Consider the following 21,159-nt stretch of genomic DNA (forward strand, 5'->3'; position numbering starts at 1 on the left):
TTTGAATTTTTGTAATCATAACATTTTAAAATAAAATAGATGTAAAGTTCACACACTTCATGTCTTCATCGATATGTCGAATTAAGCAACGTCAAATGTTTACTTTTCAAAAACAAAAGTGCATATTATATAAACTTCGGGCTTCTATGACCCGAAGTCCGATTGGCCCGATGGGCTTACTAGATAGACTTTTTATGATTTTTTTTCTGCCGCTATTTTTAGAACCCGACCCAATCAAAACTTCTTACAATTTTATTCCTTAAAACTGTATTTTTAAAGTAGTTGATCATTATATCCACTTAACACATTATGCTATTTTTAAAGTAATTGAGGGAGTATAAAAATATCCAAATATGCTATTTTTATTGAGATGAAGTTTCCAAATTTCAACTGCCTTCCAAAGAAAAGGAGAAGAAAAAGACTCACCCCCGGCAATAATGGACGCATTCTTTCAATAATAATAATAAAAAATATCACTATAATAAAAACACACCCACTTCATCTTTATTGGGACTGTAAAAAAACACTTTCTTCCCCAATCCAATCGCAGGATTACTCGAAAAGATGCCATTTTTGAGATGGGTTTTCAACGTTTTCGTCGTGATATCAGTTGCAGAGTTCCTTCCGATCAGCTGCAGCAGCAGCAGTTTCTCGTCTAATCAGCAGCAGTTGGACAGAGTGTTGAAGCTTCCTGGCCAGAATTTCAACGTGAGCTTCGCGCACTACTCTGGTTACATTACTGTCAACGAAGAATCTGGGAGGGAGCTTTTCTATTGGTTCTTTGAGGCTGAGGAGGACCCTTCGTCCAAGCCTCTCGTTCTCTGGCTCAATGGAGGTCCATATGTAACTCTCCCTTTAGTGTGTGTTTGTGTGTGAATTGTGAGTAGCAAATAGTGATGATGTTGTTGAGTAGAGAATGCAAATAGGTGTGATTTTTGTGATATACTATTGCTGCCCTTCTTCATCTCCTTGATGTGGTTGTATGATCTTGCATTTTGTGTTCCATTTTGATTTTTGATTAGAGTTTTAGAGATTCTTGGCTATTGCCTTTGTTTCAGGTTGTTTCTGACATTCAGGGCCTAGGTATATATGCAATTCTCTCTTTAGTGTGTGTGTGTGTGTGTGTAAATTGTGAGTAGCATTGGTGGATATAGTGTTGATGTTGTTGACTATTAAGAAGAGAATGGAAATGGATGTAATCTCTATGATATGCTTTTGCTGTGCTTCATCTTCTTGATGTCATTTTATGTATATTTCTGTTGGTGGCTTGTTAAATTCCATTTATGAAATGTGTGCTTAAATTTCTATTTTAAATTTATGTGTAATTGTTTTTAGTTGTATGTGATGTGATATTCAGGGCCTGGGTGCTCATCAATTGCCTATGGGCTTGCTGAGGAAATTGGACCATTGCATATTGAGAAGGATGGGAAAACCCTTTATTTGAACCCTTATTCTTGGAATAAAGGTAATTATATAATTTGTATTTTTCTTTTGGTTGAAACAGCAATATGCATTTGAATTGAACCCTGAAGAAGCTGTTGAAACAGCAGCAGTCGAAGATTTCGTTTAGGCTGCATTTCGTCTGCTTCCAAATATTTTTGAGGGCTTTGAAACTTCTTATCCCCTAACTTTGAGTTTGAGATATGGCAAAGGATTATATCAAGTTTGTTTTCATTCTGATTGTAGATGTCTACCTGAAAACTGTTCATTTTCTTGTTGCTTTCGATTTTTCAGTTGCAAATATATTGTTCGTGGACTCTCCTGTCGGAGTTGGCTTTTCGTATTCAAACACTTCCTCTGATTTATTGAGCAATGGTGATAATAGAACTGGTACAGTTTCTTCTCTATATTCCATCACACCATATTCTGCATGCTCTGATGCAGCATCTTGATTGTAATTTCTGTTCTTGCAGCTGCTGATAACCTCAAATTTATCGAGAAATGGTTAGAACGTTTCCCACAGTACAAAGGAAGCGATTTCTATCTCACGGGAGAGAGCTATGCAGGTAAGCTCATCATTCTACACTTTCCACTATTTCTCATTCAATTTCTTATATTGCTATTGTTTTCACTTAATTATTGTGCTCTTATGTACTTGTAACTGTTACACAGGGCATTATGTTCCTCAACTCACTCGTGCCATCGTGCAACACAATGAGAAAAACGGAGAAGAAACTATCAATCTTAAGGGTTTCATGGTATTCTCCTCTTGATATTTCAGAATATTATGTGCTTGTGTGGAAGCGAATAACCTTGAAATACGCCTCTGCATTCAGGTTGGAAACGCTCTAACAGACGACTTTCATGACCATTTCGGGGTGTTTCAATTCATGTGGTCCGTTGGCATGATTTCTGATCAGACCTACAAGCAGTTGAACGTCAAGTGTGACTTCCAGTCGTTCGTGCACACCTCAGAGGAATGCATTAAAGTCCTTGTGATCGCTGATCAAGAAGTCGGGGACATTGATATGTACAGCATCTATACTCCTCCCTGCACGGCTAATCTCAGCAGATTAAGCCATATTTGGAGAAGAAAGACTGTAAGTGCTCACATCTTAATTTGGCATTTTCCTCTACATTTTCATATTTGGTTTATTAATAGTAGTATTTATTTTTCTTGAGGTGTAGAAGGTTGGTCTTCTGAGAAGACCATACGATCCCTGCACGGAGAAGCATTCGACTGAATACTTCAATCTCCCTGAGGTTCAAGACGCTCTTCATGTTCGCAGCATGAACTCCCCTTGGGAGACTTGCAGGTACGACGAGATCTATGCAAACTCTACTAGATTTTCCTTTTGATTCATTAAAGATAGATCTATTTTGTGATTGCAGTAACTTGGTGAGTGAGCACTGGCAGGATACGCCTAGATCGGTTTTGGATGTCTACCGTGAGCTCTTGAACACGGGGCTTCGTATCTGGATGTTCAGGTTTTTCTTTCTAATTCTGGAAATCTGTTAGAACAGAACATGCACACAGTCAGTTATTTTGTTTCTGAATCTCCATATTTATGTGAAATAGAACAAATATTTATATCGAAACATGAATTCATCAAACGCTATAGCTTGCTCATAACTTTGTTCATCATCAGCCAGATTTGACTATTTTCTGCATTTATCATGTTTGAGCTATACACATTAATCCCCATTTAGTGTGAAATCTTTGCTTTCTTTCTGTATTTCAAGTTCTAAAAGGGAAATTCTAGTATAAATATTAGTTAGATAATGTATATGAAAGAAGATGCAAGTAGAGGGGAAACATTCAAAGTTAAGCTTAATCTTCCATTTCAAAAAAAAATTGTATCAGTTACAACATGGCTTTCTGTTTCCTACAAAAGAGTAAGGATCCATGATTTTAATACAATGTTCCATCACTTGGACAGTGGCGACACGGATGCTGTGATTCCGGTGACTTCAACCCGTCACAACATAGATGCTATGAAGCTTCCGACAGTGAGGCCGTGGCGTGCTTGGTATGATGATGGCCAGGTCAGCTTTCTGTCCTCACCCCACCACACCACCCTCTGATTCTGATCACTTGGTAACCAGATTTCGTTGTGTTCGACAAGCAGGTAGGCGGATGGACAGAAGAATACGAGGGGCTGACATTCGTGACAGTGAGAGGAGCCGGCCATGAAGTTCCCCTGCATAGGCCAAAGCAAGCTCTAACGCTCATCAAGTCGTTCCTGTCCGGGAAGTCCATGCCGGGGATGGAACTAGTGAGTGATTCGTAGTCGGGACGAGCCACCCTTCTGGAATGGATGATGATGATGCAGAAGATCTAGCTGTGTTTGAAACATGATCATTTCTGCAATACATTGCTAATAATTCTAGTCCATTAACTTCTTGAGTTTCCTTTCCACTTTTGCCTTTTCTCCATATGCTCTACACAATCATATCACTTATGCTTGCTTGATCACATGAGAGAGAGAGAGAGAGAGAGAAGACATTCTTGATTATATGTAACATATCAGTATTCATTCTGTACAAAAGAACTATGCAGCTGCAACCAAAACCCAATATACAAAACACAAAAAGTCCAAAATCAAAGTGATCAATTACAGTAAAAAAATATTGAAATAAATGGCAAAGTCACTCTTACACAATGAGGCGTTGATGAGAGAGAGAGAGAGAGAAGGAGAATACACACAATATGCAGGCGTCGATTCAATCAGCAGATTTCTATAACTTCCATCACAGCCAAAAGGAAAGCATTGCCTGCAACACAACACACAGATTTCTTTACTCAGAGCTTCAATGGGGAGAGAGAGAGAGAGAGAGAGAGAGAGAGTACCTCTGAGAGAAGAGCCATAGCCAAGGATGGCTCTTCTTCTCTAACAGAGGATGATTTCTTCTTCACTTTCAAACTCCTGATCTCATCATGCAACACATTCACTTTCTCTCTAATCTCATTTAACAGTTTCAGTTCTTCCTCTCTGCTGCTACACTCCACTGCTCTCTCACATTCCACAATCTCTGATCTCCCCCCAGCTTGATCCCTCATCGTGTGAAACTGAGCAACGCTCGTTGCTGGCGCTGCAACAACCAAACGGCACTCAACATCACTCACTTGGCTCGACTGCAGCACTTTCTTGAGCCACTCAGGCTCATCTCTAGCACACATCTTCACAGCCTCTGGGAAAACGATGTTTTCCTTCCCAAGATTCTCGATTTCATCCTTCGCCATCAATTCACACCTCCCTTCAGCTTGTGGAACTTCAAACACGTCATGAATGCTCGTTGAACAAGAATTATCAGCAGCAACAGCAGAAGCAGCCACACCATCTGAACTCTTAACCTCATGATCACTTCCATCCATCATCTTGTCTGGCTGACACAAACTGCCCTCGTTCCTCGTTGGATCACATGAACTCCCTCTACTCACACGAGAAGACACGGATGAAGAGGGAGACCGCGTCTCACTCCTAGAAGAGCTCATGTAGCTCCCTCCTGCAATCTCCTTCACCTTCTCATCCAACCTCCTAATCCTCTCCCTATAGCTATCGATCTTTTTCCCCGAATCCAACCCCTCCTTCCCACAAATTTCCTCAACCACCTTCCCCTCCACAGCACCAGAAACCAAATCCCTCCCCTGCACACTACAGCCATCCCTCTCACTCAACGCGCTCTTCCCCCTAGACGACAAGGGCACAGAATGCCTCCTCCCTATGCTGCATCCCACGCTCGTCTCACCACCAAAGCCATGATCATCACAGCCCATGCTCAGCAACTTATGCCTATAAGCCTGCACTTGATAGTCCAATGCAGCCACCTCCATTTCCTTCTGATAAACTGCATCTTCTATCATGGCTAAGGATTCCTCAGCATGGCATATCTTCTCCTCCGACAGCCTCTTGTAATGCTCCGCCTCCATCTTCACGGCCGCCTTCTCTCCCTGCAGCCGGAGGATCACGGCCAGGGCCTCGCTGGCAGCCGAGGCAGAGGCCTCCCTCTCTGCATCCAACTCATTGTAGAGCTTCTGCAGAAGCTCCTGCTGAGCACATAGTGTATCTTTTAGAGCACGAATATCATCATCATCACCCATCGGATTCCGACACATGAAAGACTATAATCTGTGAATCAAATCAATACAGATTTTTCAAGAATCAATTCAAGAATTATAATTTCTTGGCAATTTATCCAACTTTGAGGCGAGCCCATATTCAAGAAACTCAAATATTTGCCTTATCTCTATCAATGGCCATAAAAAAATTAGTTCTTACCTAAATCTTTGCAGCAAATGAACTGATTGGATGGAAATTCAACGCTTTTGAGACGAGGGTTAGAATAAATTTTCAGCATGAACAAGAAACAAGAGAGCCCAAATCCTCACTTATCTTCAAGAACAAGAAATTTGCAGTTTTAGTCGCAAATATCAATTAATATCCACAAAGCTATACTATACGCCAAGGAAACTGAAGCGGCAACTATGCGTGTGTGAAAAACAAATAGAAAGTTACAAGATTTTCAAAGTTTTTCAAGTAAAGCTGTTGAAGAAAAGGCTCGGAAAAAAAATCAAGAATCCCCAGAAAAAATGAAAACTGCAACATGGAAGAAATCTTGTAACGGTTTATTAATTTGTCTTTTCACAACAACAAGAAAAAAAAAAGTGATTTAGATTTTCCGGTTGCTATTTATTCTGGCAACTAAATTACGTATAAACAAATACTATAATATACATGAATGAACAAGCTGATGATATACGTATATAATGATTCATATAATGCTTTTTATTTTATTTTTTCTTCATATATGGAGCAGATTTGGGTGGCGGGTATTCAAGAATTAATAAATCTTTTAAGTTAAAATTGGACTTTATTTATTTTCCTGGTTCTGATTTCAGAATCCCAATTCATGCTGTTAAAGTCAACATCGAGGCAGCTAAAATATTTCTTTTGAGTAATTCACAAAAAGATTTCTTCTTTTTGGATGAAAGATTTTTGCTAGACTTATCTCAACTGCTAGTGATTTTGCTGTTTTCATGTATTGACGCCTTCAAATTTGTTTGGTAATTAAATATCACGATGTGCCGTTGCACGTTGTGTATGAATGTTTATATAAATGAAGTATAAATGTAGATATAATTTGGTGATAAATTGTGTACAACGGCTATAATTATATTAACAAAAAATTTGTTAATATTCTTTTAATCATCCAAATATCCAATCATCAAGAATTTTCAATGAAACAAGTGTTCGTGCATGTACATTGTCCTCCATTATAGAAAATAATCTTACATATATGATTGGATATTTGGATGATTAAAAGAATATTAACAAATTTTTTGTTTTAAAAAATCGATTGTTTTGTAAAAATGAGGTATTATTGTCGATTCCTTGGAAATTCAGATTGGCTTATTTAATTTGTAAATATTACGTCACAGTTTTTATTATTATTATTATTAAGTGAGCATGCATTGTCAAATTAAGTGGAATAAAGTATTAGCTATGGAAAAAAAATTGTGTATATTTGAATGCTTAATTAATTTCAATTAGTGTCATCAATTCTCCATTAATATACTTGTTTAATCTATAGTTGAAGTTTACTGCGTCCGTCTTCAAATAAATGTCGTATGACACGAAATTCCGTATACCAAGAAATAATATAAGTTTACATACACGACATTAGTTATATTTTCTAACTTTAAGATATAATTAGAGTTAACTTAATTTTACTCTAAAATTTTATAATATGAGACTTATTTGAAAAAGAATGGAGTATATATTAGTTTTCAATTAAAATTTAATTATAAAAAATGACCTATGCATCCGATCCGATTTTACCCGTGTGTGCCTCATTAACTATTGAATTTATGTTCTGGCTTCATTAAATTCAATTTTGACCTAACATACATTTGGTAAAAACTGCAACTTGTTCCAAATCATGATGTCTAAATTTACCATTTTTTCCCCGACAACAAATTAATGTTATTTAATATTATTAGAAAAGTTTTATAAATTAGATAAAAGATAATTTGTATATAATTTATACATGCATGACATTTTACGACGATAAATTATATGTTAGTTTAATGGTAGTGTAGTTAATATTTGCGACTAAAGTGTCAGGTTTGAATCTACCATTATACATGATCTTTTAAAGTATTTGTTTCTCTTATCATAAATTGACTAATATGTGGTGAGACGTGCACCATAATGTGCTCCACGCTAGAAAGGAACATTCACATAAACATAAACATTAAAGCAACACAAGAGAATTTGATATATAGCCTGTTGAATCACTTATATTTCGTCCAGGCAAAACATTTCATTATTTAGAGATAAATTACAAAATGACTTACACAATAAGACTTCCTTTTATTTTACTTATGAAACTTCTCAAACTTTCATCCACAATGCAATGCTAGATGTGGATACGCACACACACCTTAGACGTGAACCATGTTCACCATCTAACCCCCCCCCCCCCCCCCCCCAATAAACAAGAGTCTACAACTCGTTTACAAAAACGTTCAATAATATTTACACACTCTTTTGCTATAACAAATACATGAATTTGTATTGGGAATAAGTTCGAGGACACCTAGCAAGAATAGAAACACCTAGCGAGATTAATCAATTAGGCATAAACTCTCCCACCTTTCTGAACGAAAGTTAATCTTCTTAAATAGTCTTCAAGTGTGAGATATTCTCTTGAACAAAAGTGAGAAGTGTAATTATTCTTTGAAGATATGCAAAATATCATCATATCGTCAAATTCTTTTTACCACATTCACACATAATATTTACAAAAACACATCTTACAAAATATTTATATTAATTAGCGTGTCTTATGCTGCATACATATAAAAAAAGAAACAGAATGTTATACATAGATTTTTTAATCGATGTGATACCACCAAAGGTGAAAAAAGAAACCTTTTTGTGGGCTTAAGGAGCCGAATTTCGTGCAAAACTTTGATATGATTATTATGCTTCGACTTTGACATTATTATGCATTCTTCTTTGTGGACAGCGATTTTTATTGTTATTATTTGTGTATACAAAATTAAAAGCAGTAATTGATTGATTAAAGGGACCCATTTTTAAATCAATCCGATTAAAAAAAAGTGAAACTTTAATGAAAAAATATTTAAAAGTCGTGATTCCAACGGCTAGGATGAATCGTGGGGTCAACCTTCGGCCGACCACGCACAGCAATTTACAGCGTGGATTTAGGCTCTATCATCATCATCATCTCAACCGTTGATTTATATATATATATTCGATTTTAAGAAATTAAATAATTAAAAGTTTAAATTTGGGTTGACCGACCTTACATGCGTTTAAAATTTGCCACGTGGAATCATTTTCTAAAATTGAACAAATCGATCTAAATAACTAAATGAGTATTGATAGAGAAATGTTGTGAGTATGCAACTTCAAATAAAATAATAATCGTGGATTTAATAAACTAATTTTACGATTAAAATTCGAATCTAAATTCAATTCAATTTTGTTAGTATAAGGGCCAAAATCAGGATTAAACTATTTTGAGGTGAAAATTTTATCTTAACTCAAATAGAAAGAAAAATAACGTCCCTATAAAGAAGGCTGTTTTATCAAAATCAGCCCGATTTATAAGATACTAACATTCATATATATTTATTGAATAAATAAATTTTAAAAATAACATGACGATACACTCAATTTTGATACTTCCAATTTTACATATTAAAATTTTACTATTATATTAATATACGCACACTTAATCTTTTTCTGTTGTAATACAATATGACTTAACGAAAAAGATATTGCATCAATACTAAATACTTAACTACGAAGTAATTAATATCTATATTGAAATTTTTTTATATGAAAACAACTTCTTACCAAACCTTACAATTTGGGAGAAGCTATTACTTTTTGAGAAATTTATCTCATTTAGTTTGGTCCATGAAATTAAAACAGAATATATATTACATAATACATTGAATCAATGCGATAATAAATTTTATGAAGCCAATCTATATGCCAACTTTTATTTATACAACTACCTTGCAATTGTGGTCATATAAATACCACACCTACTAGCATTTAGAACCAAATTTTTTGTTTTTAGTTGAAATTGGAAATTGTGTTTAAATCACCTCGTTTGGGATTAGAATATTTACAAAAATAAAAATGACTAAAATGCTATTATGACGTCACACGGTCTTACTTTCGTTTGTTATGCATGATAAGTGTGGGATACATACATACATACAACACTTTAATACTTATTCGCTTCAAAGCCTTTTTATAAATTAATGGTCCATTATCTATTATCCATATATTTTCGATTCTGTATCACACTTAGAAGGTGTGTTTTTTATGTATCCTACCAAATATAATATTGATATCTAATAAATTAATACGTATCACAGTTGTAGATATTACATATTATATCATACCATGTAGCAAACGAGCCCTCAATATAAACACACACACGTTCAATGTTGTTACATCCCAAAACAAGCCCACTTTACTTATTAGGCCCAATTTGAAATGCACATTAGGCCCGTCGGTTAAGCCCGGTTAGAAGAAATAATTTTACGCTAATTAAAACTAATTTTTCGAATATTTATTTAATAAGATATTGGCCCATTTTCAACCTCCCTTCTTCACCAACTGAAAGTCTGAAACAGCCGTCGTCGTCTTCATCTCCAATTTGCAGAGTGACAGAACTCATTGTTCTTCAACTTCAACTTCAACCTCTTCTGCCTTCGGACGGTGCTTCAGCGGCGCAACTCGACGTTGCGAGAGGTTAACTAACGACTCCTGATTTAAGCATGCAACGTGTTCGACGAAATGCCTGAGTGGGAAATCTTGTGTGGTTATTCTTGTTTGATCCATGTTCAGGTGCATCAATGGACGTGGGGCATTGCTTCTTAGACGGGAGCGCAGATGCCGTGGAGTTTTGTGGGCATGAGTCGTATCACAACGTGCTTGCCGCCTCCACTTACGTGCTTGAAGAGGGCGATCGCCCCACTCGATCGGGGAGCATTACGCTCTTCGATGTAGATGCTGATGCGGGGCGGCTTCAGTTGATTCAGAAATTAGAGACAGCAGGGATTTTCGATATCAAATGGAGCCCGGGGCTCGTCGGCACCCCTTTGCTTGCTCAAGCCGATGCTCATGGCTGTGTGAAGCTCTATAGCCTGCCGTGCTCTGCTGAATTAAATAGTAAGCTTTTTCTTTTCATTTTTCACTTGCTTTTGCTTTACAAATGGAATGTTGATTGTGTTTTACTTAATGACTCCTTTGTAATAACTTTTCTGGGAGTTGATTTGTCTCTCATATTTGTTACTTGTATGCTTGCTTAGGATTGTTTATATGCTAAAATCTATAGTCTGAACTCTGAAGTCAATATCAGGGAAGCAAGTTCTTGTGTTCATGTTTGTTTTCTTGAACTATTAAATGAGCATCATGTTTTCAAGAAGAAGACTTTCTGAATTGATTGAGCATTGTTCTACCTACTAATAACATGCTCAAATTATTTATGACCGGTGCTGCGCAGTCCGTTCATGCTGGGATTAAAGATTTGGCATTGAAATACAGAAATCGTGATCTGACCGAGAGCGTGAAACCTATGAGAGATCACTAGTTTATTGTCTTTACAATTTTAAGTTGGAAGGTGGAACCTATGAAAGATCACTAAGGGCCTCATTATATCAATTTTTGCTCTTACATGAAAGGGAATAGTCATTATGTATGACATGAATTCAAGTGATATGATACATAATAGTCTAGAGTTCTGAGTTCCCAACTGTGTATTCAGGCGGTTTCAACAAGCTTCGAGCATCACGACACTTCTTTCCATCGAGCATCAAAGAGCAGCAACGTTATATAAGTTGTGAAAGAGAATGCACATTGTATGAAAATGAGTCTTGCTAATAGTTTAATAGCTCAATATCGACTGCTAGTTTACCTGTGTAATGAGGAAAGAACTGCATAAGGTGCTTCACTTGTACTGTACTATAATGTCACATAATCGCTACGATTCTAGATACACGGTCTCTTTGTTCTTTATCTTCCATTATGATCGTGTTCGTGTGTGCTCCAAGTTGAAGATCTTCTGCTTAATACAGGTAGTTGCTTGACCGAAGTTCAAGGGAAATGCATCAGCTCCTCCATGTGCTTGTGCATAGACTGGAATCCGCCTGCCACGTCCATGGCAGTCGGCCTTTCTGATGGATCAGTTTCCATAGTCTCACTCGACGAGTCCCAGCTCAACATTCTGCAAGAATGGAAAGCACACGACTTTGAGCTCTGGGCCGCCTCGTTTGACATCCAGCAGCCGATGCTGATATACACAGGTTCAGACGACTGCAAGTTCAGCTGCTGGGACCTGCGCCAGGACCCTTCTCAGTTGGTTTTCCAGAACACGAAAGCTCACAAAATGGGAGTCTGCTGCATAGCAAAGAGCCCTCACGACCCCAACGTTCTGCTCACCGGTAGCTACGACGAGCACCTGAGAATATGGGACACCAGGTCGACTTCAAGGCCGGTGAGTGAATCTTCTATATGTCTAGGTGGAGGAGTTTGGAGGGTAAAGCATCACCCACATATACCGGGGCTGGTGTTAGCAGCTTGTATGCACAACGGTTTTGCACTCGTTAAGTTTCGAGGGGATCGAGTCGAGGTGGTCGAGACGTATACGAAGCATGGCTCACTTGCATATGGAGCTGACTGGCAAAGAGGAGATGCATTTGTGGCTGGAAAGAAGAAGAGTTCTGCAATTGCTACATGCTCCTTTTATGATCGGTTGCTTCGTGTCTGGACACCACAAGCTGATGATGTATTTGAATCATTTTAAGGTTTTTTTTTACCTAATAATACAAACTTATATTTGTGTAACCTATAACTTTACTATTAAGCACATTTGTTAGTACATCTTTTGGCAATTGCCCCTCAATACATGTATTTCATTGGCTTTGCCAAATCATGAAAATCTAGGTAAATGTAAATAAATAATGTAATTCCTCAAATTAATATAACCTTGAAATTTATAGATATTTGTTTACAAGTAAAACCAAGCATCCAAGAAATGTAGCAAGTGAAGAAGACAGAACACTTACATTGAATCTGTAGCTAAGTGGCTTAAAACATGATGGATCAAATGTCATTAACATGAGTTTCACAGATAAATACTTCGAAAACTATAGTTTCTCGTCTCTAATCTACTGGAACTTCAACTTCCATCTTCAGTTCAGAACTGCCCAGGATCTGTGGGTAGATGATAACAAGCAGTTAACAATGGATAAGCAAAGAAGAAATCAAGAAGACATACTAGGACATAACTAAGGCAATGATGTAAAGTTCTCAATAAGATACGAAGCGCAGCAGAATACACAACATAATATATATAAGTATAAGAGAAAAAACACGATTAGGATAATAATCCACCAAGATATATGGAACGACCTTGGTAACATCATCAGAGGGCTTTTAAGCATTCTCGATAGATATAGAATACATTACCTTCATGAAATCGGCTGGAACTAATAGAGAATTTTTGGTGTAGCCTGCTTCCTCGAGAACTTGAGTAAGAACGTGCTATTTGTAGAAACACAGAACTTCGAATTAGCACAACTCAGCAATTGATTAGCAAAATTTTGAAAAACCGAGGAAAAGACCGCTGTTGCAAATGGTATAACACAATAATACTACATTGAAAAGTATTTAGCAGTGTAAATGGTTAACGCAGAAAATGAAACAAGTGCAGGATGAAATCAACCTTGATGCTCCATCCCAAGCACCAATAATATATCAATAATAGAATCAAATTTACTTATATTTTGTTTTTTATTCTTTCAACTAGTCTATAGGAGGTTGTTTTTCCAGGAAGCAGAAGCAAAATATAACAATACGAATGTTCCATATGAGTTGAAAGTCAAGATGGCATACAGATACACAGATTTATAGTGCACTAGAATATAACAAAAATTAATCAAAAGCAATATATTATAGTTATGGCATGCACAAAAAAAAATCATGGTAGTTCTGATTTAGGAGATAACAGAAAGATAACCATATACTAATATTCATTTGATTGCTTCAATAAGTTTATCCACTACAGCTTTTCAGTTTTCTAATTTTCGTGAACATAGAACTTTGCACTTCCTCCAGGGGCAAAGAACAAATAAGCAATATAAAACTAGAAAAATGAAAAGAAAGTAAAAACAAATACTAACATATATGAAAGGGAAAAAGGATCAGAGTAGGGAGACAAACCTCTCTCTGATGTTCAGCTATAAATTGACCCGTCAAATCCCGCAATATGTCCAGAATGTCATTGAAACTAACTTTTCCATTACCATCAGAATCATAAACCTTAAAAATAACTGGGTTAAGGAAATTATACTCAGCATTGGCCGATTAGAAAACAATATTTAATGTTGACATTTTTATTTAAGAAGGAAAATTTCTAGGTTTTGCACATCTTACATTCAACTTTTAGCTGCAAGCTCGCTCGAGAACTAAAAGCAGATAGGAATAATACAAACTCCTTGAAATTTAGCCCATCCAGCATCCTTAACAATCTCTGGAAATGCAAATAGAAAGACAATAACTAAGTACATGCAACAATTCGTGAACAATAACAATTTCACTTAGTTGAAATAATATACATAAGGTACCCTGATTTATACTCGTCTTTGTTTTATTAGGCAAAGTTGCTACTCTAATTGACTACATAGGATACTCGATCCTTTTTTGAAGTTTTCATTTTTCCCCCTGACAGCCAGTAATCTTCAGTTTGAATTTTTAATCAAGGCACACTATCTTACAAGTATACATGCCAACATTTTTTAGAAAAAGGTTCCAAACATGCATGCTTGTATATAGATATAAGCAAGTTTTCTATAAGCATAAAGAGACAGAACTGTTGAGAGTCTAATAATAATGAATGTACATCAGAAAAAAATTGAGAAAGTTTCAGTTGACATTGCAAGACAAAACAATGCCATGAGGTATTACTTTAAGCTTGAATGATCAGAGAGATGTGGCATAAGTAACCTGTAGATTTCTGAATACTTGAAGATTTAGCAAATCTTATTAATTATTTACGGTCAATTTCTCCATCAGTATTTCCTATTACCAACAGGAAGTATGTACGGGATCGGAGACTCTAGCAGTTCTAACATTTAATCGGAGCACGTATCATCCTAGCAAGGTGATGGCCACTTTACTCTCTCTCCCTCTCTCCATCACATTTATTGATATAGGAACAACACCAAGACCAACAACAGAACACATAAATCAGATAACACTATACACTGCAAGAATGCCGTTTCTAGACACACAACACGAATCAATTGTATACTCCAACCACCTCAAAACCATACCCTCTTCTTTAACATTTTATGTTCTAAAGACTTCTAGCCAATGACGTGACATCTTACCCCCTCTAAAGAACCATTCTTTATTCTATAAACGACGTGAAACTCTCTGATTCTTTGTCCAATTCTGGTTTAGTACTTACTCCAATTCAAATTTGAAAACAAATTCTTAGATGATTTCTTTTGCATCGCCCCATCAAAAATGCCTGATTAATTCCAATTAGTACATGTAATTGTATAAAACCTAACATAACAACAAAACCAGCAAAAAAGAGTTTCAAGCAGGTGTTTGTGGCAACCTGAGAGAGGGGATTGACTGCAAATTCTGGTACAGTCATAAACTCGTCGGCGGAGATGAAGCCGCCTCCGCTCCTGTCCAGCTGGCAGAACCTCTGGTACAGTGAAACTATCTCCTGCTGGGAAACTACACAGCACGCATCCAATACACATCATTTATCAAACTTAGCAACTAAAACAAGCCAAGAACAACGCACAATCAAATGCCAATCACAGTTCTGATCAATTCTTTATTCCCATCACTAACCCTAATCATAGCTACGGCCAGTATTTTCCTGAGTTAGTCGTGAGCTAAAAGCCTAAAACCCACGAAAAAAAACACGCAAACAAATTGAAAACGGCAGCAACTTCCGAGAATCACAGTGAAATAAAACATTTTATGGGATTATCAAATAAAAACATGAAAAAACGTCGAATTGAGCAGACGAAGGAGGATTACAGGTGTTGCTGCAGTGTTCTTGGACCTCTTCAATGTCGTACTGAGTGAGCATGGAGGAGCCGTTGCCCATGATAAATTCTTGTGCCCGGAATCCTAGAACGAGAAGAAATCAGGTGTGGAGGTAAAAGTAGAAGCTTGATTTCCAAAAAAATGGCGGATCAAGAAGTTGGGGTAGTGGATTTAGAGCTTAAATTGGAGTGCCTGCAATATGTTTGTGTTTTTGCCCACCAACCCAACTAATATGAAGGTTTTCTTCCAAAAGAAAAAAAAAATATTTATACATATTGGGACATAGGAATTAACGTTTTATTTTTCTTTTTTCTTTTTTTCCCTTATAAATCCCAACATGTTTAACGATGTTGGACTCTATTAATTTATGTTGTTATAAAATGAAAATTAATTTTAATATTTTAAATAATTAAATTTTATTCGTTTTAATTTCATTTTATTGTATAATTTTTACATTAAATTAACGATCATCTCGTAGGGTGATGAGCTAAGCTAGGGAAAATTAGGACTGAACTTCAATTATCTCAAGTTAACACCAACTCTAATTAAATTTATTATATTAATTCATTCTATTTTTAAAATTAATATTGCACTACACGTCATCGTTGGTATTAAAAAAGTTAATTTGAAATCAATCATCACATTCATTTCAGAATTGAATGGTAATTTTGTAGTTATAATAAAATTAAAGCTTTATTTATATATTACAAAATATTTAATATGCATATCAAATTAAATATCACAAGCTTTAATTTTTAGATAAATTTTATATATGTTTATATTATAATTCTATTTAATATTAATATTTATTTATTTAAATATATTATTTAATTTCGATATTCGTCGCGTATATAAGTCGCCATCGATCCCCAATCCATACCTATATATTGCATATTGCATCCACAGTTGGTTGTGTCGTTTAATATACTAAAAATTGAGAAAGTTGAACTGAACATTTTGTTTCTTCATTTTGACCAAAACCAGGAAAATTAGATTTCGAAAAAGAAAAAAGAAAAATAAAATATTTCAATACACTCAGCTCAGCTGCTGAGGTAGATAGATAATCTACAATTTTCAGCTCCCTTGTTGATCAAGCAGCTTCTCACAAATTCGGCGCTATGTCGCAGCCCTCGCGCCCCAAGAGCCCCGATGATCAAACTGTATGCTTCTGCTTTCTGTTTGCTCCAATCAATCTTTACTTTTCGAAATTCCCAAATTTTTTTAGACCCAATTGTGATTCAATCGGAGGGAATAAATTTATTCGCATTTACTTGGGGTTCTTGAAATTCAGTCGAATCGGCGTCTAATGTAGAACCTCGTTTGGCCCAATTTTTTTTTATTTTTATATATATGTATTTTTAAAAAATTTAGCTTCAGTTAGTAGTTTCTTTGGTTAATTATGGGTTTACAAGTATGAATTCTGTATGAAATTTACTTTTAAAGGCTGCAATATAACTAACTGAGCAAGGGGGATTTGGAATGGTGAAGAATGTTGGCCCACTTGAAAGCCCTTTTCTCGGAGATTTCTATGTCTTGTGTGAAATTTCTTCGTTAGCTACATAAGCAAGATTTTTCAGCATTTTTGTGGTAATGGGGTTGAGGAATTGTGTGTTTGGAATCAGTAGCTTTAAGGAATTCGAAGACTATGGGAAGGGATGGAAAAAGGATGTGATGAGTTGTTGGTACTAGGAGATGAATCACTTCTTAAGAGATAAGATCTGATATGAATTGTGCCAATAAAATTGGATTTCTTAAGTTGGTGTGTGGTTTATATTCAGTACAGTGGTTTTCTTGATGCAACCGATCTTCCTATCGAAACTGTCTGACTAACTCGTGGGATGGAAGAACAATTGAGAGATTACTTTTTCCACATCTCTCTTTCTCTGTGTGTAATTTTTCGTTGAGAATGATGTCTCGTATATTTGAGTGATTTTGTTGTTAAGCTACCTTTTTTAGTTGCCTGTCAGGAAAGATACTTTTCTCTGATTTTGGGACGTGGTAAGTTATGTTATATAATGTTGTAAAACTATGGAACGATTCATAGTTTCTGAAGGAAGGAGTGGCTTTTCCTACCGCGGAGATTGTGAAATTTCTTCCTGTTTATGTACTATAAAGTGCTTGATGCTTTATCGCGTGATACTTTCAAATAACTATCGCATGTGTTTGTTCCATTTTGTTTGAGGGATGTCAATTCTTGTTTCATATATTGAATACAAGTGATTATACTTTGTAAGTGTTGAAGAGATTTGATTTTTTTGTCTGTAGGTTTTATCAGTTAGTAGACTGATTGTGTGCGTTTTTTAATTTGTTTATGATGCAGGGGCTGTATATTCGTGTCAAACGCAACAAGACAACTTACTTTCTGCAATGTGTGCCGAGTGAGACGATTCTGCAGATTAAGGAGAAGTTGCAAGAGCTCACTGATCAACCCGTCGATGATCAGCGTTTGATACTAATGCCAAATCGGGAAGTGTTGGAAGACTCGAAATCGCTAGCAGATCAAAAGGTTTTATCCTCACTATCTATAGTTTATGTGAAAAAACACCCGAGTGCTGCAAGTTTCCTTCTGTCCACACATCTAATTCCCTAACACTGTCAATCCAAATCTCACAACCCCACGAGTTCAGTTATCGATTCACTCCTGAAATTTCAACAATTTTGATATCTATTTCAGTACCTTGGCTCGAACCTTATAAGCTCAATTCCTTGATGTATCTTTTCAGGTTGAGAATGATGCTGTCGTTGCCCTGACACTGAGAAAAGGTTCCCTTTCTGATCATAGTTTGTAGTTTGATCTACAACTGAATTTTTTTTGTTGCCGGTTGAAAGCCTTATTCTTTTCGCATAATGTCTCTTACCATGATCCCATAATTTGATATCCTTTTTAAATGTACAAAATTCATTTAATTTATTGCGAAACTGAATGAAACCGGATATTTACTTCATCCTAAAAACTATTTAGATACTGTATAAGGGGTTACAAATTACAATACATAGAATTTGAGTATTGTTGTTTGGTTGTTTTCTCTTCTTATCTTTGTTGCAAAGTGCTTTTTCTAGTTGCCATTCACTGCTGCTATTCATTTATGAATGCATAGAAAAGGTTTATTTCCTGAGCTTCGAGCCTACAACGGCCATGTGCCGGAAGTGGGACCTTTCTCTCAAACTCGAAATGTGTTTTTCAATGAAATCTGAGCAATATATTACCAACTTTCAAGCAGAACTTTTACATTGTTATTCAGTTGCTTTTCCTTTACATTTCTGTAAGCGAACGCGCTCCTTTACACTTTGTGAAGCAGTGGCAGTCTTGTGCATAGAGTTTCTCAGAAAAGCATGTGAAAAACAGTGTTACAGACTTACAGTTAACAGAAACCTTGGTTTTTTTTTTTCTTTGATTTTGTTTTTCTTCCTTGATTCATTTCTGCAGATGATAATGAATTTGAAGAGGTGAACATTGTGAGACCAAATGATTTTTACCAATCGAGGGAGGCGGATGGTGGGTCGAATTGGTGAGGCTGCAACGGTAGTGTCGTAGAAGGTTCGTCATTCGTCACCGTTTTTCTCCGGCGTAGAAAAACCGCCGGAGAAAAACCGGTCTTGTATTACTTTGAGTGCTTGATAGCATCTGGAGTTGATCTCCTTGTGTGCAACATCATTACTTGATTTTCATTTTCAGTGCAAAAACATTTATATGCTACCTTTTCATATGCTCGTGCTTTTTAGAAATGCATATACCTTTTCTTTTCTTTACTTTTCCCACAAGAATTATGGAAACTCTATATTCAATAAACGGGAAATGGGATTTTTTTTTAAATTGTCACATTTTAAATATCCTATTTCTATTTATGGAAAAAATTAGGTTCAATAAGTGAGGATTTTTGGGATTCATATCTATTTTTTTAATTCTACATTTCTGTTTAATAATTTAATTAATCTCATCCTAAATAATTATGTTCAAATGAAACAAGACGTTTCTAGTGGGAGAAAGGAGTAACATTTATTGATATTAAAGAGTGAAAATAAACACTTGGAAAAAAAAGAACATGCCAAAGCATGCCACGTTATTAATTGATTTTGTCATTATGTTTTAGCACATGACACCCTATCATTTGGTTCCTCTCCTCACTCCTCCAATCATAAATATTCATATTTTTTTTATTAAAATATATATTTATTAATTTATGCACATTATCTAAATAGTGACTTGATTCATTTGTAGAAAACAAAGGGGGCAAAATGAATGGCAAATGGAAACCTAATCATACATGAACTTTATACTATAGATTAAACATTCTCCCCCCATATTTTTTGAATTTCAAAGATGCACAAATTTTCAAATGAAACATTATGCACTTCCCTTTTCTTTTTCACTTTTTTCCCCCTTTTCTTTTTTAATTAGACGTGTGATATATATTATCCATTTTCATGTCATATGGTTTAATTATCTATCATAATTATTCAATGTAACACATTTCCTTATATAAGTTTTATAAATTATATATAAAAAATGGAGTGGTCCTTTGGAACAGTACTAAACATAACGATTACTATGAAGAATCATTTTCGGCCCCCAAAAACCCATTCAAAAGAAAGAAAGCAAAAAAAATAATAGATATACAAATGATAAGAAATCTCATCAAAAAATAAAATAAAATTAAAGACTATCAGATGTTGACAAAGCATATAAATTATTTTAGATACTGAAAGATCATTTTTGTTAATTACTTTAATTGACTCTATATTCATATCTCTCTCTTTTTTTTTGTGAGAATTGGCAAAAACGAATACCATTAACTTTTTTAAGCGCACACAACTTACGATATTGACAAGCTTACAATTATTTATATATAGTAGACTAATATTATTTTTGAAAAATTCAAAAGTCGACTAATTTTGAAAGAGATAGAGAACTTCTCCTAATTATATTAATTGTTCATCTTAATATATATGTATATGATTGATGGAGATAGTTTGATTTAATTGTTTGTTTTATAATAGGCATACCGTTTGAAATTTATGTTACGAAGAATGGAATTTCGTCACAATTTATTTCAAAAATTCATATAGTTCAATGTATAATTACACGTCAAAACAAAACTTCAAATAGTAGTATCACATTTGAAAGGTGATTATTGATTAATCTACTCGTTTAGTAATGATACACACTTCGACAATAAAATATTGTTACTTTTATCTACATTATTTTATCGTCACTTTTATCTACATTATATTATCATATCCTAATAATTCCAAATGGGGCGAAAATGATGTTTACACATTTTGAAAGATAAAGCATAAAGAATTCACATTTTGTATAATATACATAAATTATACTCATTTGAAACGTTTTTATTTTTATGTCGGCTACTTGACTCACAGTGGTCGAGTGTGTTGAACATTAATGTATTTTTTATGAATACTCGATCATTAATATTTGATTGTTCGATTCGTAATGGTAGAACAAAATTACAATTCAAATAATATTGAACAATGAGATGAAGTTTCCAATAAAGTTATGCTTATTTTTTAATTTTCAGCTTTTCCTTTTTCTTGTTAAGTTGCTTGTCTTTTTTGGCGATATACTATATAGCTTAAA

General features: G+C 35.2%; 5 protein-coding genes across 6 annotated transcripts; 3 read left to right on the forward strand and 2 right to left on the reverse strand.

The window, feature by feature from the left end:
* The first annotated feature begins 405 nt into the window (after nucleotides 1-405).
* On the forward strand, nucleotides 406-3,859 carry LOC130987615 (serine carboxypeptidase II-2). The gene is made up of 10 exons (XM_057911211.1): nucleotides 406-835; nucleotides 1,358-1,465; nucleotides 1,735-1,830; nucleotides 1,914-2,006; nucleotides 2,113-2,198; nucleotides 2,277-2,540; nucleotides 2,629-2,756; nucleotides 2,833-2,928; nucleotides 3,381-3,486; nucleotides 3,570-3,859. The coding sequence occupies exons 1-10, from the start codon at nucleotides 565-567 to the stop codon at nucleotides 3,729-3,731; spliced, it is 1,410 nt and encodes a 469-aa protein (XP_057767194.1). The 5' UTR covers nucleotides 406-564; the 3' UTR covers nucleotides 3,732-3,859.
* On the reverse strand, nucleotides 3,259-6,277 carry LOC130987616 (uncharacterized). 2 transcript variants are annotated; one of them, XM_057911213.1, is made up of 3 exons: nucleotides 5,721-6,277; nucleotides 4,292-5,570; nucleotides 3,259-4,215 (listed from the first exon to the last, which is right to left on the reverse strand). In XM_057911213.1, exons 2-3 carry the CDS (start codon nucleotides 5,555-5,557, stop codon nucleotides 4,192-4,194), a joined length of 1,290 nt encoding a protein of 429 aa, XP_057767196.1. In that variant the 5' UTR covers nucleotides 5,558-5,570; nucleotides 5,721-6,277; the 3' UTR covers nucleotides 3,259-4,191. The 2 variants fall into 2 exon arrangements, with proteins under 2 accessions (XP_057767196.1, XP_057767195.1); XM_057911212.1 differs by having other exon boundaries at nucleotides 3,934-5,570; nucleotides 5,721-6,255.
* Nucleotides 6,278-10,058: 3,781 nt separating this feature from the next.
* On the forward strand, nucleotides 10,059-12,420 carry LOC130987617 (uncharacterized). Its single transcript, XM_057911214.1, has 3 exons — nucleotides 10,059-10,241; nucleotides 10,338-10,661; nucleotides 11,567-12,420. The coding sequence occupies exons 2-3, from the start codon at nucleotides 10,346-10,348 to the stop codon at nucleotides 12,292-12,294; spliced, it is 1,044 nt and encodes a 347-aa protein (XP_057767197.1). The 5' UTR covers nucleotides 10,059-10,241; nucleotides 10,338-10,345; the 3' UTR covers nucleotides 12,295-12,420.
* Nucleotides 12,421-12,457: 37 nt separating this feature from the next.
* Nucleotides 12,458-15,873, reverse strand: LOC130987618 (uncharacterized). The gene is made up of 6 exons (XM_057911215.1): nucleotides 15,555-15,873; nucleotides 15,118-15,242; nucleotides 13,926-14,022; nucleotides 13,713-13,822; nucleotides 12,960-13,034; nucleotides 12,458-12,704 (listed from the first exon to the last, which is right to left on the reverse strand). Exons 1-6 carry the CDS (start codon nucleotides 15,622-15,624, stop codon nucleotides 12,654-12,656), a joined length of 528 nt encoding a protein of 175 aa, XP_057767198.1. The 5' UTR covers nucleotides 15,625-15,873; the 3' UTR covers nucleotides 12,458-12,653.
* Nucleotides 15,874-16,392: 519 nt separating this feature from the next.
* LOC130987619 (uncharacterized) lies at nucleotides 16,393-19,270 on the forward strand. The gene is made up of 4 exons (XM_057911216.1): nucleotides 16,393-16,723; nucleotides 17,884-18,069; nucleotides 18,287-18,326; nucleotides 18,991-19,270. The coding sequence occupies exons 1-4, from the start codon at nucleotides 16,682-16,684 to the stop codon at nucleotides 19,074-19,076; spliced, it is 354 nt and encodes a 117-aa protein (XP_057767199.1). The 5' UTR covers nucleotides 16,393-16,681; the 3' UTR covers nucleotides 19,077-19,270.
* The last annotated feature ends 1,889 nt before the right edge of the window (nucleotides 19,271-21,159 follow it).

This window comes from Salvia miltiorrhiza, chromosome 6 (assembly GCF_028751815.1).
Source record: "Salvia miltiorrhiza cultivar Shanhuang (shh) chromosome 6, IMPLAD_Smil_shh, whole genome shotgun sequence".
Taxonomy (NCBI): Eukaryota; Viridiplantae; Streptophyta; class Magnoliopsida; order Lamiales; family Lamiaceae; genus Salvia; species Salvia miltiorrhiza.

What these genes read in the sequence shown, in the direction of transcription:
- LOC130987617 (XM_057911214.1), top strand. Translation starts at nt 10,346, where the DNA reads ATGGACGTGGGGCATTGCTTCTTAGACGGGAGCGCAGATGCCGTGGAG. An exon ending in GTGCTCTGCTGAATTAAATA is followed by an intron (nt 10,662 to 11,566) that starts GTAAGCTTTTTC and finishes TGCTTAATACAG; the next exon opens with GTAGTTGCTTGACCGAAGTT.
- LOC130987615 (XM_057911211.1), top strand. Translation starts at nt 565, where the DNA reads ATGCCATTTTTGAGATGGGTTTTCAACGTTTTCGTCGTGATATCAGTT. An exon ending in CCCTTATTCTTGGAATAAAG is followed by an intron (nt 1,466 to 1,734) that starts GTAATTATATAA and finishes TCGATTTTTCAG; the next exon opens with TTGCAAATATATTGTTCGTG. An exon ending in CTTGGTATGATGATGGCCAG is followed by an intron (nt 3,487 to 3,569) that starts GTCAGCTTTCTG and finishes TTCGACAAGCAG; the next exon opens with GTAGGCGGATGGACAGAAGA.
- LOC130987619 (XM_057911216.1), top strand. Translation starts at nt 16,682, where the DNA reads ATGTCGCAGCCCTCGCGCCCCAAGAGCCCCGATGATCAAACT. An exon ending in AGAGCCCCGATGATCAAACT is followed by an intron (nt 16,724 to 17,883) that starts GTATGCTTCTGC and finishes TTTATGATGCAG; the next exon opens with GGGCTGTATATTCGTGTCAA. An exon ending in TGCCCTGACACTGAGAAAAG is followed by an intron (nt 18,327 to 18,990) that starts GTTCCCTTTCTG and finishes TCATTTCTGCAG; the next exon opens with ATGATAATGAATTTGAAGAG.
- LOC130987618 (XM_057911215.1), bottom strand. Translation starts at nt 15,624, where the DNA reads ATGGGCAACGGCTCCTCCATGCTCACTCAGTACGACATTGAAGAGGTC. An exon ending in CTTGCAGCTAAAAGTTGAAT is followed by an intron (nt 13,823 to 13,925) that starts GTAAGATGTGCA and finishes TCCTTAACCCAG; the next exon opens with TTATTTTTAAGGTTTATGAT. An exon ending in TTCCAGCCGATTTCATGAAG is followed by an intron (nt 12,705 to 12,959) that starts GTAATGTATTCT and finishes ATCTACCCACAG; the next exon opens with ATCCTGGGCAGTTCTGAACT.
- LOC130987616 (XM_057911212.1), bottom strand. Translation starts at nt 5,557, where the DNA reads ATGTGTCGGAATCCGATGGGTGATGATGATGATATTCGTGCTCTAAAA.